The sequence below is a fragment of the Mauremys mutica genome, chromosome 13 (genome assembly GCF_020497125.1).
Source record: "Mauremys mutica isolate MM-2020 ecotype Southern chromosome 13, ASM2049712v1, whole genome shotgun sequence".
NCBI classification, from domain to species: domain Eukaryota; kingdom Metazoa; phylum Chordata; order Testudines; family Geoemydidae; genus Mauremys; species Mauremys mutica.
Genome location: NC_059084.1, coordinates 38,215,779 through 38,233,598, shown reverse-complemented (window position 1 = coordinate 38,233,598; position 17,820 = coordinate 38,215,779). Strand labels below are relative to the sequence as shown.

General features: G+C 47.7%; 1 protein-coding gene across 1 annotated transcript; it reads left to right on the top strand.

Annotated features, from left to right (window-relative positions):
• The first annotated feature begins 3,073 nt into the window (after positions 1 to 3,073).
• On the top strand, positions 3,074 to 4,102 carry LOC123348699 (olfactory receptor 10A5-like). The gene has a single exon (XM_044986308.1). The coding sequence runs from the start codon at positions 3,074 to 3,076 to the stop codon at positions 3,998 to 4,000; it is 927 nt and encodes a 308-aa protein (XP_044842243.1). The 3' UTR covers positions 4,001 to 4,102.
• Positions 4,103 to 17,820: the final 13,718 nt, after the last annotated feature.

Sequence of the window (17,820 nt, the reverse complement as noted above, 5' to 3'; positions counted from 1 at the left end):
GCACCCTGGGGCACGGCAGTGAGTCCCCCACCCCCATGGAGGGTATCGATGCCGCATTCTGGAGCAATTCATAAGACATTGTATCCCAGCTTCATGAAACCCACTTAAGCAGCGCTTCAGGGGAGGCGGACTGAGCACACCCTTGTACTGAGTTTACTGCAGCACACGCCCGGGTGCTCAGTACCTGGCAGTGCAGCCTTCGCCTCCAGCGATCCCGGCACCCCAACAATCACTGCAGCACATGCCCGGGTGCTCAGTACCTGGCAGTGCAGCCTTCGCCTCCAGCGATCCTGGCACCCCAACAATCACTGCAGCACACGCCCGGGTGCTCAGTACCTGGCAGTGCATCCTTCGCCTCCAGCGATCCTGGCACCCCAACAATCACTGCAGCACACGCCCGGGTGCTCAGTACCTGGCAGTGCATCCTTCGCCTCCAGCGATCCTGGCACCCCAACAACCCTAGCCACAAACACAGTCCCATTCAGTCCTCTTGCCAGTGCGTCCTATATGTGGTTTGTATTAAAAAGGGGTGTGGAGGGATGCCTCGGGGAATCCCAAACCAAGGTGTGCGCTAGAGGCGGTAAGTAAAAAGGTCCTCACCTCTATCCCTGGCTGTGAGAAACACGCCGAGGATTCCCAATCACACCCTGCTCACTGCACCAACACTGTTATGCAAAAAGAGTCTTTTCCCCAAGAATCAGGCAGGCACAGGCAACACTGAAGGGGGTTTATTCACAGCACCGGGAAGACTGACAAGCAGCTTCAAAAATATGGTGCCACCGTGGCCAGTTATATACATTCTCTTATCAATTCATTTGCATTTATCTGTACATACAGAGACAGACATTGGTACAAGTCAAGAGAGAACCCTGAACAAAGATAAAGATAAGAACAGTACGTACATGTAGAGCTCATCCTGATTGCATCAAACATCTCTGACTACCTAGCGGAGGAAGGAGGGTGTAGGGATGAATGCTTGCAGATATCCGGTGGGCTGTGAAGGGAGGGTTTATTCATTCTAAGAACTAAGTTACTGGTGAAAAGAACAGGAGTACTTGTGGCACCTTAGGGCAGGTCTACACTAAGGGCGGGGGTCGAACTAGGGTACGCAAGTTCAGCTACGTGAATAGCGTAGCTGAACTCGAAGTACCCGAGTTCGAACTACTTACCCGTCCAGACGCCGCGGGATCGAAGTCCGCAGCTCCAAGGTCGACTCCGCCACCGCCGTTTGCAGTGGTGGAGTACCGGAGTCGACCGGAGCGCGCGGGGAGTTCGAACTATCGCGTCCAGATTAGACGCGATAGTTCGAACTCCGAGAAGTCAAACTCACTGCGTCGACCCAGCAGATAAGTGTAGACTAGCCCTTAGAGACTAACAAATTTATTTCAGCATGAGCTTTCGTGAGCTACAGCTCACTTCTTCGGATGCATAGAATGGAACACACAGACAGGAGATATTTATACATACAGAGAACATGAAAAGGTGGAAGTATGCATACCAATAGGAAGAGTCTAATCAATTGGGATGAGCTATCATCAGCAGGAGAAAAAAAACTTTTGAAGTGATAATTAAGATGACCCATAGAAGGTGTGAGGAGAACTTAACATAGGGAAATAGATTCAATTACTGTAATGACCCAACCATTCCCAGTCTCTGTTTAGCCCTGAGTTAATTGTGTCTAATTTGCATATTAATTCAAGTTCAGCAGTCTCTCTTTGGAGTCTGTTTTTCAAGTTTTTTTGTTGCAAAATTGCCACCTTCAAGTCTGTCACTGAGTGGTTAGAGAGGTTGAAGTGTTCTCCCACTGGTTTTTGAATGTTATGATTCCTGATGTCAAATTTGTGTCCATTTATTCTTTTGCATAGAGACTGTCCAGTTTGGCCAATGTACATGGCAGAGGGGCATTGCTGGCACATGACGGCGGGCATTGACCATATAAGCTTATCAATGGTTTATAATGGTCACTGCCATTTGTGCTATTGAAATATTCCTGCTTGCTTGTCTGGGCCCGATCCTGCTTACCTCGCTAAACTGTCCCTTTCCATGGACACGAGCTTTGTTCCTTCTTACCGTTAAGCTGAACTAAGTTATCATGTATTGACAGAAACGATGTTCTTACTTCTCATCAGTTTCTGTCTTTTCTGCTGGCTGAATTTTAACTCTTTCCTGACACTATAAACCAGTCAAAAAAGAGCAAAGGCTTAATACAAAATTTCTGTGAAAAACGTAGATACTATTTAAAAAATCCATTTTTAAAAAAAATCTATTTCCCTTCATTGTTTTTTTCCCTAGAGAATGTGGCTGCACTATTTGGCTTTGCCTCTAATGTTCTTGCTCGTATCCCTTTGCTTTGTGATTTGCAGCTTGTCTGGAGCACTTAAATAACATTTTAATTTTTATGTATCGAACTCTTTCTTATTTTCAGCTGCAATTCATTAATTTCGGCAAAGACTGTTCTACTTTAAATTCATCAAGGGCCAGAATCTGCCTTTCTCCCTCTCCTGGAGTTTGTTAAGGGTTTAAAATGTGAGAGAAAGCAACACTTTGTACTTTTAAAAAGGTTTTCACAATTCTCCTGTGGGTGCCAAAAGTTTTAGCATAGAAAGGGGCATTTTCCCTCCCAACTTTTTCTCCTTTTTTAAAAACAAACAAACAAACAACCTTTTTTCAATGTTTTCCATTGAATGTTTTGTTTCAATTCAATTCCAATACATTTCTGCTGGCTAAAGGACTGTGCAATGTGGTCTGACCAGAGGGCCAGGACACTCTTATGGCTAGAATAAGACAAAGAAAAAAATGGAGAAAACTGAGGCAAAAGTTGCTTCCATGCCACAACCAGCCAGGAAGGGGTGTGTCAGGGCAGCAACTTTGCGATGCTCCTGTACACACATTAGACAGAATATACTACTGTCACAATCAGAAGAGTGTGGGTATCTGTGCAGGTTTCTGTTACTGATGGCTGAGATGCCTGATTTCACCTCTGTGAGAGAAAGTTATGGGCCAACACTCTGAGTAAGTGACATGCCCTTGTCCTCTGCCTTTCTTGTCTCTGCAGAGCCAATGCACCCATCCAATGGTGACTGGAAATCACACCGCAACACCTGGCTTCATCCTCTTGGGATATTCCAACCTCACGAACCTGCAGGGTTTGCTCTTTGTGGTCTTCTTGGTCATCTACATGGTGATCCTGCTTGGGAATGGTGTCATTGTCTTGGTCACGGTGTTGGACTCTGCCCTGCACACCACCATGTATTTCTTCCTCAGGAACTTGTCCTTTGTGGAGATCTGCTACACCTCAGTCACCCTGCCCAAGATGGTGGCCAGTTGCCTGGCAGAGGATGGAAGTATCTCATTCATCGGCTGTGCTGCCCAGATGTATTTCTTACTTTTACTAGGTGGCACAGAGTGTTTCCTTCTGGCGGCCATGGCCTATGACCGTTACATGGCCATATGTAACCCCCTGCATTACACACTTATTGTCAACAGGGAGGTTTGTGCTAGGATGGTAGCCGGGTCCTGGCTTGTCAACATCCCGGTTCATTTTGGGCAGACATATTTGGTGTTTTCTTTGCCCTTCTGTGGGTCTCGTGAAATTAACCATTTCTTCTGTGACATCCCCCCTCTGCTGGAGCTGTCCTGCGTGGACACCTATAGGAATAAAATTGCTTTGTTTATGGCAGTTCTGCTATTCATAATCACCCCTTTTATCTTAATTGTTATCTCTTATATTAAAATTGCCAGCACAGTTTTGAAGATGCCTTCATCTGAGGGCAGACACAAGACCTTCTCCACCTGCTCCTCACACCTCACTGTGGTGACTCTATTCTATTGCTCTGGTATGATAGCGTATTTGAGACCCAAGTCAAGGAACTCAGAGGACACTGAAAAACTGCTCTCTCTGTTTTATACCATTGTGACTCCGCTGTTCAACCCCTTCATATATAGTCTGAGGAACAAGGAAGTGAAAGCCTCCCTAAGGAAATTAGTAGGTAAAAAATGATTCCACAAAATACACCACATATTCCTCAAATAATGTTGTAGATTCCTCTAAAGACAATGCAGAACCCACAAGATAAATTTCTGGTTCCTCAAGAGTAGTTCTAGATTTCTGAAGATCTAGTCTAGACTCCTTGCAGAGCCCACCAGACATATTGTTGATTGTTATGCATTCCAGATTGCTCAAGACACATTCTAGACATCTTAACATCCTGAAACGATTCCTTCAGACATGTTCAGCAAGATACATTTCATATTCCTCAAGATATAGCTTAATATTCTTGTTGAACTCTATTATGTATAGTTTGAGTGGAGGAAAAAATATTCTTTTGAGGGAAATGTCATATACAAAGCAGTTCTTTCATGTAGGGTTCACATTTTTACACATCTGCTTTCTTGTAAATATAAAATGTGACATAACTGTAATAAAGTAAACATATGTAATAATAATATAAATTCTTTTTTCTTTCTTTTATTTTCTGGACAGCTGCATTCAAATCTGAAATGTTCTCCATCCTCAAATGTAATTCAAAATGAAATATATTTTAAAATGCCAATTTTTGCCTTCTGTATTAAAAATGTATATACTTGGACTGAGGCTGAGATGGAAATAGGAGACAGACTTGTTGAAAGTCTCTGCGTAACAAGAAAAGGGGTAAAAAACAAGGGTGATGTCATGGTAGGGGTCTACTACAGACCACCTAACCAGGAAGAAGAGGTGGATGAGGCTTTTTTAAACAACTAACAAAATCCACCAAAGCACAGGACTGGATGGTGATGAGGGACATCAGCTACTGAGACATCTGTTGGGAAAACAACACAGCAAGGCACAGATTATCCAACAAGTTCTTGGACTGTATTGGAGACAAATTTTTATTTGAGACAGTGGAGAAAGCTACTAGGAGAGAGGCTGTTCTAGATTTGATTTTGACAAATAGGGAGGAACTGGTTGAGAATTAGAAAGCTGAAGGCAGCTTGGGTGAAAGTGATCATGAAATGGTAGAGTTCATGATTCTAAGGAATGGTAGGAGGGAGAACAGCACAATAAAGACAATGGATTTCAAGAGGGCAGACTTTAGCAAACTCAGGGAGCTGGTAGGTAAGATCCCATGGGAAGCAAGTCTAAGGGGAAAAACAATGGAAGACAATTGGCAGTTTTTCAAAGAGACGTTTTTAAGGGCACAAGAGAAACCTATCCCACTGCATAGGAAAGATAGGAAGTGTGGCAAGAGACCACCATGGCTTAACCAGGAGATCTTCACTGATCTAAAAATCAAAAAAAGAGCCCACAAAAACTGGAAACTATGTCAAATTACAAAGGAGGACTATAAACAAATAACACAAGAATGTAGGGACAAAATTAGAAAGGCCAAGGCACAAACGAGATCAGACTAGGTAGAGACATAAAGAGTAACAAGAAAACATTCTACAAATACATAAGAAGCAAGAAGAAGACCAAGGACAGGATACGACCTTTACTCAATGAGGGGGGAAAACAATAATAGAAAATGTGGAAATGTCAGAGGTACTTAATGACTTCTTTGTTTTGGTTTTCACCAAGAAGGTTGGTGGCGATTGGACATCTAACATAGTGAATCCCAGTAAAAATGAGGTAGGATCAGAAGAGGCTAAAATAGGAGAAGAACAAGTTAAAAATTACTTAGACAAGTTAGATGTCTTCAAGTCACCAGGGCCTGATGAAATGCATCCTAGAATACTCAAGGAGCTGACTCGGGAGATAGCTGAGCCATTGGCAAGTATCTTTGAAAAGTCATGGAAGATGTGTGAGATGCCAGAAAAGGAAAAGGGCAAATATTGTGCCCATCTATAAAAAGGGAAATAAGGACAACCCAGGGAATTACAGACCAGTCAGCTTAACTTCTGTACCCAGAAAGATAATGGAGTAAATAATTAAGCAATCAATTTGCAAACACCGAGAAGAAAATGAGGTGATAAATAACTGTCAGCATGGATTTGTCAAGAACAAATCGTGTCAAACCAACCTGATACCATTTTTTAACAGGGAAACAAGCCTTGTGGACTGGGGGGAAGTGGTAGACGTCATATATCTTGACTTTAGTAAAGCTTTTGATACTGTCTCCCATGACCTTCTCAAAAACAAACCAGGGAAATGAAACCTAGATGGAGCTAGCCAGGTACACAAGAAAAGCCTCAGGAACTTTTGAATTTCATTTCCTGTTTGGTCAGTGTGGCGAGCTCAGCAGAACAGGTGACCATGCAGTCCCAGAATCACAAACAAGCTCCAGCATGGAGCAAATGGAAGACACTGGATCTGATTGCTGTATGGGGAGAAGAATCTGTGCAGGCAGAACTCTGAAGCAGCAGAAGAAATGCTGATATATATGCCAAAATCGCGCAGGGCATGGTGAACAGAGGCTACACCAGGGGCACACAGCAGTACCACATGAAAATTAAGGGGCTCAGGCAAGCCTACCAAAAGACAAAGGCAGCAAACGTTCACTCCAGGTCAGAGCCCCATACATGCCACTTCTATGATCAGCTGCATGCTATTCTAGGGGGCACCCTACCGCTACCCCACCACTGTCCGTGGACACCTGCAAGGGAGGAGTCTCACGCAATATGGAGGAGGATTTTGTGGATGAGAAAGAGTAGGAGGAGGAGAATGCACAGCAGGCAAGCAGCGAATCCGTTCTCCCCGGCAGCCAGGACCTTTTCATCACTGCAGAGCCAATACCCTCCCAAGATGTATTGTTCCCAGACCCTGAAGGCAGAGAAGGCACTTCTGGTGAGTGCGCATTTGTAACTACACTATGGGGGTTAAAACCAATTGTGTTTAATGTTTGATTTGCCCTGAAGAATTGGGATGCATCTGCAGCCAGTACAGCTATTGGAAAAGTCTGTTAATGTGTCTGGGGATGGAGCAGGAATCCTCCAGGGACATCTCCATGAAGCTCTCCTGGAGATACTCTGAAAGCCTGTGCAGAAGGTTTCTGGGGAGGGCTGCCTTATTTCGTCCTCCACGGTGAGACACTTTACCACGCCAAGCCAGTAGCAAGTAGTCTGGAATCATTGCAGCACAAAGCATGGCAGCGAGTGGTCCTGGGTTTTGTTCACATTCATCCAACATTGGGTCTATATCTTTCTGTGTCAGCCTCAGGAGAGTGATATCATTCATGGTCACCTGGTTGAAATAGGGGAATTTTTGTAAGGGGACAGTAAAAGACTCCGTTCATGCTGGGTTGTTTGCACTTGGCTCAAAGGGATCATCCCTGAGAATAGCCACGTGGTGTTGGGGAGGAGTGTGCTGTACATCCACCCCAAAACCGCAGCCCCTTCTTTTAAACAGCAAACCCAACCGGCATTGCTTGCTATGGGAAAGGAGGACACTGCAGTTTGAAACCTTTCCCACATGTTATGAAGGTGGAAGACGCCAACCCTTCATACCCTTTGGCTTACCATGGCTGCCTGGAAACCGAATTCTGTTGCCCAGCCATGTGTGATGTGTGTCACCATACTGGCAGGCGCTCAATATAAAAGGCAAAATGCGACCTTGTACCTAAAACACATGTGCTGTCTGCTGTGAATTGCTTGATTCACTGTGAGAGAGTCTCCCTTTTGTTCTCACAAATGTATCTTCTTAAATTGTACTCTCCCTTTTTATCCTCCCTGCCGGTGCAAATGTTTCTGTGCTCCCCGTATCAACTCCTTCCCTGAGGTTATGGCTGATGGGAAGGGAAAAGAACTGCACTCGCGATGACATGTTTTCAGAGCTCATGCGGTCCTCCCGCTCCGATAGGGCACAGCTGAATGCATGGAGGCATTCGGTGGCAGAGGCCAGGAAAGCAGACAGTGAGCGTGATCAGAACACGCAGGAGGAGACGCTGAGGCTAATGGGGGAGCAAACAGACATGCTCAGGCGTCTGGTGGAGCTGCAGGAAAGGCAACTAGAGCACAGACCCCGCTGAATCCATTGTATAACCAACCACCTGTTCTCCTTGCCAAGTTCCATATCCTCCTCACCCAAACGCCCAAGAATGCAGGGGTGAGGGAGGCTCCAAGCACCCAGCCACTCCACTCCAGAGGATGGCCCAAGCCACAGCAGGCTGGCATTCGAGCAGCTTTGGTTTGTAGCGTGGCTACAATAATACAATGTGGCCTTTTCCTTCCCTCCTCCCCCACCCCACCCGGGCTACCGTGTCAGTGATCTCAGTTTTTTTTAAACAAATAAAGAATGAATGGATTCAAAACAATAGGGACTTTATTTCCTTTGCCAGCTGTGGTCGAAAGGGGGAGGAGGGTTGGCTTACAGGGAAGTACATTCAACAAAGGGGGCAGTTTTGCATCAAGGACAAACACACACAACTGTCACACCGTAGCCTGGTCAGTCATGAAACTGTTTTTCAAAGCCTCTATGATGTGCAGCACGGCAACCTGTGCTCTTCTAATCGCCCTGCGGTCTGGCTGTTCAAAATTGGCCACCCGGCAATTTGCCTCAACCTCCCACCCCGCCATAAACGACTCCCCCTTACTCTCATAGATACTATGGAGCACGCGGCAAGCAGCAATAACAATGGGAATATTGGTTGTGCTGAGGTCCGACCTACTCAGCAAACAGCACCAATGCCCTTTTAAACGTCCAAAGGCACATTCTACCACCATTCGGCACTTGCTCAGCCTATAGTCGAACTGCTCCTTACTACTGTCCAGGCTGCCTATGTACGGCTTCATGAGCCATGGGAGCAAGGGGTAGACTGGGTCCCCAAGGATAACTATTGGCATTTCAACATCCCCAACAGTAATTTTCTGGGAATAAAGTCCCTTCTTGCAGCTTTTCGAGCAGCCCGGAGTTCCGAAAGATGCGCGTGTTGTGCATCTTTCCTGACCACCCCACATTGATGTTGGTGAAATGTCCCTTGTGATCCACCAGTGCTTGCAGCACCATTGAGAGGTACCCCTTGCAGTTTAGGTACTGGTTAGCAAGATGATCCGGTGCCAAGATAGGGATATGCGTTAGGGAACCCCATTGCAGCAAAGCCATCCACTATGACCTGCACATTTCCCAGAGTTACTAGTCTTGTTAGCAGAAAGTTATTGATTGCCTTGGCTACTTGGATCACAGCAGCCCCCATGGTAGATTTGCCCACTCCAAATTGATTCCCGATTGACCGGTAGCAGTCAGGCATTGCAAGCTTCCACAGGGCTATCGCCACTCACTTCTCAACTGTCAGGGCAGGTCTCCTCTTTGTATTCCTGTGCTTCAGGGCAGGGGAAAGCAACTCACAAAGTTCCATGAAAGTGCCCTTACGCATGCAAAAGTTTCGCAGCCACTGCAAATCATCCCATACCTGCAACACTATGCGGTCCCACCAGTCTGTGCTTGTTTGCGAGGCCCAGAATCGGCGTTCCACTGTATCAACCACCCCCGCTGCCACCATGATGTCCGAATTGCCACATCCTGTGCTTTCGGGAATGTCTGTGTCCATGTCCTCCTCACAATCATCCTCCTTCTGGCGGCTCCTAGCCAGGTTCTGCACATACTGCAGGATAATGTGCAAGGTGTTTACAATGCTCACAAAAGCAGTGCACAGCTGAGCAGTCTCCATGCTTGCTGTGCTACAGTGTCTGCACAGGAAAAAGGAGAGAAATGATTGTTTGCCGTTGCTTTCAAGGAGAGAGGGAGGGAGGAAGGGGAGACTGATGACATATACCCAAAACCACTCACAACAATGTTTTTGCCACATCAGGCATTGGGAACTTAACCCAGAATTCCAATGGGCAGCGGGGACTGTGGGATAGCTACCCACAGTGCACCACTCCCTGAGTCGATGCTAACCACAGTATTGAGGACACACTCTGCCGACCTACTGCACTTAGTGGGGACATACATGATCAACTGTATAAAATCGCTTTCTAAATATCAACTTCTATAAAATCGACCTAATCTCGTAGTGTGGACATGCCCTTAATGTGCAAGCACTGTTCGGCCTTTGAAGAAATGCTCTATTGTTCTTGGTTTGATGATGCCATTTCTTTTGGAAGGAGCTGTTGCCAAGAGCAAGAGGGTTTTCTCTTTGCTTTAATCTATCTAACTAGAGGCAATTCTTGGGGTGGAGTTACTGGAATGTGGGCTGAGATTTCTGCCAGATTTCTGTGTGCTATTTGTGACCACCTCCATTCCAGGACTGGTGTATAGAGTATAAGCAAAAAAATTACACAAGAAAATATTCAGAGATTCTATGTCACAGTTTTCTCCTTCAATGAGAAGACAACCTACAGGGCCTTAACATAGATAGATAGATAGATAGATAGATAGATAGATAGATAGATAGATAGATAGATAGATAGATAAAGTTTGGGACCTTGTAGGTTGCTCAAGTTGGGATTAGAACTTGATGATAAAGTCTGGTATTTTCTTTACTGAAGTCTTGTTTCTTTACAAGGGATGTACAAAGTCCTGCTTCTCTAAGTTCAGTAGGAAACGTAAACAAAAGTAGCAGTTTCTTAGGCCTGGTCCACACTAGGACTTTAATTCGAATTTAGCAGCGTTAATTCGAATTAACCGTGCACCCGTCCACACCAGGAAGCCATTTAATTCGACCTAGAGGGCTCTTTAGTTCGAATTCGGTACTCCACCCCGACGAGGGGAGTAGCGCTAAATTCGACATGGCTATGTCGAATTAGGCTAGGTGTGGATGCAAATCGAACTGCTCCGGGAGCTATCCCACAGTGCACCACTGTGTTGGCTCTCTGGACAGCAGTCCGAGCTCGGATGTTCTGATCAGCCATACAGGAAAAGCCCCGGGAAAATTTGAATTCCTTTTCCTGTCTGGCCAGTTTGAATCTCATTTCCTGTGTGGACGTCGTGGCGAGCTCAGCAGCACTGGCAGCGATGCAGAGCTCTCCAGCAGAGGAGTCCATGCAATCTCAGAGTAGAAAGAGGGCCCCAGCATGGACTGACCGGGAAGTCTTGGATCTGATCGCTGTGTGGGGCGATGAGTCTGTGCTTTCGGAGCTGCGCTCCAAAAAACTGAATGCAAAGACCTACGAGAAGGTCTCCAAAGCCATGGCACTCAGAGGATACAGCCGGGATGCAATGCAGTGCCGCGTGAAAATCAAGGACCTGAGACAAGGCTACCAAAAAATCAAAGCGGCAAACGGACGCTCCGGAGCCCAGCCCCAGACATGCCGCTTCTACGAGGCACTGCATGCCATTCTCGGTGGGTCTGCCACCACTGCCCCACCAGTGACCGTGGACTCTGAGGATGGGATAGTGTCGAGGGGCAGTTTCTCGGCGATGTTCGCCGATGGGGAAGATGAGGAAGGGTTTGTGGAGGACGAGGCAGGCGACAGCGGTTACAATACTGCTTTCCCCGACAGCCAGGATCTCTTCATCACCCTCACAGGGATCCCCTACCAATCCTCCCCGGCCGTTAACCCGGACTCCGAATCAGGGGAAGGATCAGTCGGTAAGTGCTATAAACATGTAAACATTTATTTCTTAACAAAACAGGAATAAAAACTATATAAAAAGAAGGTCAATGCATATAGGTATCGAACAAAAATCCTCTTGGGACAGTTCAACGAAGCTCTCTGAGAGGTACTCGAAAAGCCTCCTTAGGAGGTTCCTGGGGAGAGGTGCCTTGTTGGGTGCTCCGTGGAAGCACACTCTTCCGCGCCAGGCCATCAGGAGGTATAATGGGAGCATCGCCTCGACCAGCATGGCAGCATAGGGCCCTGGTCTGTGCAGGGATTCATGCAGCATTCGCTCTCTGTTTGTCCTGGAGACCCGCCTCAGGGTGATCTCGCTCGGCGACTGCTGCATCTAATTAGGGGAATTACTTTAATGTTACTATTGTGAATGCTTGACTTTTCCTTTGCATAACAATGACCGTCGTTTAACAGCCACGTGTTGTAGGCTTCAGAGGAAAAGCATACAGGGATCTTTCCCGGGGACAGCCGCGAGGGGCTGGAACAGGGTCAGACTTTATGCTTTCCAGATTGCCTGCAGCAGGAGGGCCCTGCTATCCATTAACTGTTAAGCAGCCTAAAGTTTCCGGCTTACCAGGCCTGGCTGCTACACGGATTCTGCTGTCCTGCCCCGCTTGTCCGATCTCCAGTGCAAGACCCCAGGCAATGAAAGCGAATGCCGAAAATTCGAACTTGTCCTGAGAGCACATGAGATTAGGTGCCCTGTATGGTCTTGTTCACAGAAACTGAGTAGACTGTGTTCAGTGTTCGCAAACATGTATCTTTGGAAGGAAATCACTTCCTTTTTCCCATCACACAGCTGCGGCTCTTTCCCGAACTGCCCCGGCATCCCCCTCACAGAGGCTGGCGCAGATTAGGCGGCGAAAGAAAAAGACTCGGGACGAGATGTTCTCTGAACTGATGGCCATCTCCAGAGCCGAGGCGGCACAGCAGAGCCAGTGGAGGGAGACCCTCTCTCAGCAGCAGCGCTCACACAGCGAACGGGAGGTCAGGTGGTGGCAGGAAGACCAGCAGGCGACTCAAACGCTGCTTGGACTAATGAGGGAGCAAACGGACATGCTCCGGCGCCTTGTGGATGTTCTGCAGGACCGCAGGCAGGAGCAGAGAGCCCCCCTGAACTGTATCTGCAACCGCCCTCCCCCGCCACAAAGTCCTGTCCCCCCCTCACCCAAAATCACAAGAAGGAGGGGCGCTAGGGGCCGTGAAAACTGTCACTCCACCCCAGCAGAGCGCTCATGTACCAAACAGCTCTCATTCCCTAAAGTATGAGAATTGCTTGCCTTCCTGGCTCACCCGATCCCAAATCCCAGTTTCATCCCCCAACTGTGTAGTTGAGTATTAAAAATAGTTTGCTGTTCATTACTGTTTCCGTCATGTTTCTTTGCAGAACACTTTGTGTGAAGGGTGGGGGAGGGGTTTTTTAATTGCATAGGACAGCCACCATTAACAGGGTACAGACATGGGGGCAGGATCAACAGCAGGTCACACACAGAGTGCAGTCACTAGGCACCCGGGTCACTCTGCGAGGTGTCTGCTGCCCCAGGTCAGTCTGGGAGGTGTATGTTGCCCCAGGGTCCGAGCGCCTGGCATCCACAAATGGCAAGGCAGGCTGCCCTTACCATGCCCTTCCACCCTAGCCATGAACCTCTCCGATGCCCTGAGCCCCAGCCAGAGCCATCATCCACCCACACCTACTCACCCTTCCCACACACCCCTCACCCCTTCCTGCAAACCCACCCCTTCCTGCACACCCTCCGGTAACCGTCCTCCCCCCAGAGACCGCTGTAGGAGCAGGAGCCTGTCAGTCCGCGAGTGTAGAAGCAGTCTGTACATCACTGCACACCGTACCCACCACAGTCTGCGTCCCTGTTGTAACCCTTGAACGAGAATTCGTTAGTAAAGAAAACTTTGTTAATTAAAAATGTTCCAATAACTTTATTTTTAAACGTCTGTTGGAAGGGGGGAAACCTGGTGAACGGGGTATGTAACCGCTGAAAAAAGACAATAGGAACTGAAACAGGGGCAGGTTCAGCTTCTCTGTAAAGAGACTGGACAGTCATAGGTTACCCTGCTCTCTGAGGAACCTAGCTTTCAAAGCCTCCCGGATGCACAGCGCTTCCCGCTGGGCTCTTCTAATCGCACGGGTGTCTGGCTGAGCGTAATCAGCAGCCATGCGATTTGCCTCAACCTCCCATCCCGCCATAAAGGTCTCCCCCTTGCTCTCACAGAGATTGTGGAGCACACAGCAAGCTGCAATAACAATGGGGATATTGGTTTCGCTGAGATCCGAGCGAGTGAGTAAGTTCCTCCATCTCCCCTTGAGACGTCCGAAAGCACACTCCACCACCATTCTGCACTTGCTCAGCCGGTAGTTGAAGAGCTCCTTGTCACTGTCCAGGGCGCCTGTATAGGGCTTCATGAGCCAGGGCATTAGCGGGTAGGCTGGGTCCCCGAGGATCACTGTAGGCATCTCCACATCCCCAACACTTACTTTGTGGTCCGGGAAGAAACTACCTTCCTGCAGGCGTCTAAACAGACCAGAGTTCCTGAACACACGCGCGTCATGAACCTTGCCCGGCCACCCGATGTAGATGTTGGTAAAAGGTCCCTTATGGTCCACCAGTGCTTGCAGCACCATTGAAAAGTAGCCCTTTCGGTTAATATACTGGCTGGCCTGGTGGGCTGGTCCCAGGATAGGGATGTGAGTGCCATCTATAGCCCCACCGCAGTTTGGGAATCCCATTGCGGCGAAGCCATCTATGACGACCTGGACGTTTCCCAGGGTCACCACCTTTGAGAGCAGTAGGTCAACGATTGCGTGGGCTACTTGCATCACAGCAACCCCCACGGTAGATTTGCCCACGCCAAAGTGGTTCGCTACTGACCGGTAGCTGTCTGGCGTTGCAAGTTTCCAGAGGGCTATGGCCACTCGCTTCTGCACACTCAGGGCTGCTCGCATCCGGGTGTCCTGGCGCTTCAGGGCAGGGGCCAGCAAGTCACACAGTTCAAGGAAAGTGCCCTTACGCATCCTGAAGTTTCGCAGCCACTGTGATTCATCCCAGACCTGCAGCACTATGCGGTCCCACCAGTCCGTGCTTGTTTCCCGGGCCCAGAATCGCCGTCCCATAGCATGAACGTGACCCATTGCCACCATGATCTCCACGGCGCGGTGTACCGTGCTTTGTGAGAGGTCTCTGCCACTCTGACACTTCACGTCCTCACTGCGCTGCCGGAGCCTCCTCGCCCGATTTCTCAGCAGCTGACTGTGGAAGAGGTGTTCGATAAGGTGCGAGGAGTTGACAACGGCCATAAGTGCAGCGATGATCGCAGCGGGCTCCATGCTCGCAGTGCTGTGGCATCCGCGCTGTCACTGACCAGAAAAGTGCGCGAACAGAGTTCCCGCCGGCGCTTTCAAGGAGAGAGGGCGGGAGTGACAGTTGAATGATGACAGTTACCCAAAACCACCCTCGACACATTTTTCCCCCAGAAGGCATTGGGGGCTCTCCCCAGCATTCCAATGGGAAGCGGGGACTGCGGGAACTGTGGGATAGCTGCCCAGAATGCACCGCTTCCAATGTCGACGCTTGCCCCGTTAGTGTGGACTCACAAATTCGAATTAGTGTCCTTGGTGTGGATACACAAATTCGAATTCATCAGGTCGAATCCACAAATTCGACCTAAGTTAAATCGAACTACTCCTGTAGTGTAGACATACCCTTAGCTTCCAGCCCCAAACCCCTGTAGCCAGCATCAGACCCAGAAGCCTCTGTCTAGCTTCTTTCAGGGCCATACACTGTTCTTTTCCATGCTGTCCCTCTATCTGTCTCTGTCTGTCTTCCCCAGCTTGTCCTGTCTCTCCCTCTGTTGCACAGACACACACAGATCCCAAACAATTCCCCCCATCAAAGTCACAGCCCCTGCTTCGAAAACCATTGGATTACGTGATTTAGCTTCCACCCAGCATTTCCATGTGCCTGTGTTTTGGGGTGCTACTGCTTTCAGCATCCTGATTACAAAGCCTTCTTTACATTTACTCTGAATGGAAAGTGGCAGCCATGCTCCGCCCCTACCAGAGAGAGAGAGGTGCAACCAGTTGACCATACCACCTCCTGAAATATGAGAGAACAATCCCTGTAGTCTAAGGATATGTCTATATTTAAACAGCTAAAGCACTTCTGTGTAGACACTACCGATGCCGCTAGGAAGGCTTCTCCCATTGGCATTGTTAATCCATCTCCCCAAGACATAGTAGGTACATCAATGGAAGAGTTCCATCCCCAAGACCTGGCAGGTAGGTCAATGGAAGAATAGCTCTGTCTGCACTGGGGGCTAGGTCAGGATTTTCCATACCTCTGAGAGACGTAGCTCTGCCGGGGTAAGTTCCCAGTATAGTCCAGTCCTTAGATTCCACAGTCACTGTTTGATATCATAGGGGATGATGATGCTCATGATTTTTCCTATTTATACTGCACTTTTCATTTTCAAAAGCCTTTACTATAGAAACTCATTAATTCTCCCAGCCTCGGATCTGATCGAAAACTCCCTTTTTTTCCCCTATGGGAAATTTTGGGGGGGAACAAAACGAAGTTTCCTAGTCTTATTATTTTTTCAGATTTTTGACAAAAAGTTGAAACCAAACCCTGCACAAAGATTTGTTTCCAACTTAATATTCTGAACTGAAAAATGTTCCACTTCTGCTTTTTCATTCCAAAAGAAAAGGATATTTAAAAACCAAACACATTTTTGTTTCAAGAAAACTATTTATTTTTTAATGGGAGGAAAAAATGCCACAAACAAACACTTTTTCTGAATGAAGGAAATTACACCAATAAGCAAGCGGTCCCGGCAATATACTGAACTACACAAAACCGAAACAAGACAATGGTGACCTGGATACTAGATCAAGGCAAGTCCCTGACCTAGCAGACAAGGTGTAGATTGCACAGGGAATTGTGCCTAGTCTTGCAGGCAGCCCCAGACATGAGATCTGGTTCCCAGTGAGCAGCCCAGACTATAACCCCAGCAAAATGACGGCAGAAGAATGCATTGGACACAGTGCAGATCAGTGACCTGAGCCCACTAACTGGGCCCTGCCAGGGATTCAGTGTCAACAAGGCCAGGAACTGCCACCACAAAGTAGCTGCAACTCATAGCTCAGGTGTGTTTGTTAGACTGCTCATCCCGCACTGCATGTCTTCATCTCCATCGCTGCTGCATTCACTCACAGGACGCAAATTTCTGCAGCAACAGCCCATTCCATTGCAACAGCCTCTTGCTACATGAGACATGCTGGTATCACTCACTGGGCGCCCTCGGCTTGACCACATCTGCATGTCAGGGTTCTCATTCCCCAGCTGCTCCTGCCGCTACCAAACACACATAAAGGAAATCATTGGAAGGATCTCAAGCTTGAGTCCAGTTGATCATTCACAGTGCTCTTTATGAGGGTAGCCTACCACCTCAATTGGACTTGTTAACAATCTCTTTGATTGGACTTCTGAAAAAATTCCTGAGAAGTTTTGGGCAGGAAGGGACTTCTGTAACTGGGGGCTTTTTGTCCTGCTGTGTTTGAAGTCCTTTGGCCTGGTTCCAAAAAGAAATTAAACATGGGTCACTTAAAAACACCTAAGATCTCAGGCCACGTCTACACTATAAAATTACATCGACCTAATTTACATCGGCATACAGCCGCCACAGTTATTACATCCCTTGTGCATGTCTGCACTTTGTGCCTTGTGTTGGCAGTGCATGTCTGAACCACGAGGGCTTGTATCGATTGTACTGTCAGTGCAGGGCATTGTGTGACATCTCCTGAAAGCCAGTAACAGTCGACATGAGCAACGCAGTGTCTAAGCTGACACTGCATCAACCTATTTACATCAACCTTGACTCTATGCCACTCCTGGAGGTGGAGTTATTAAGTTGGTGTAGTGGGACAGTTACATTGGCTGGAGTGAAATTTAAGTGTAGACACTTCCATACTTGGATAGATAGATATAAGCTGCCTTGCGTTGACCTAATTCTACAGTGTAAACCAAGCCTGAGATTTCTTCCTCAAACTTTCCTCCATAAAAACAGCAACAAATCTCTCCCCTTCCTTCATCTGCACAGAACCCTCCACAAAAACTAAGAATGTTCAGACAAACACTTTGTGTGTGACCAAGAGTTCATGGTCAGAGGGAAGATCAAACACCCGTGAAGAAGTGTTTGAACTGATTCCCATGTCTCTACCCCTAGACATCATGGTGGCACTACATAGGTGAGGCTCAAACATTGGCTTGACTTCTGTTTCCACAAAAGTAATTGCAATTATTGATAAGCCTCATGTGTCTTGGGGCAGGGGGCAGGGGGGAA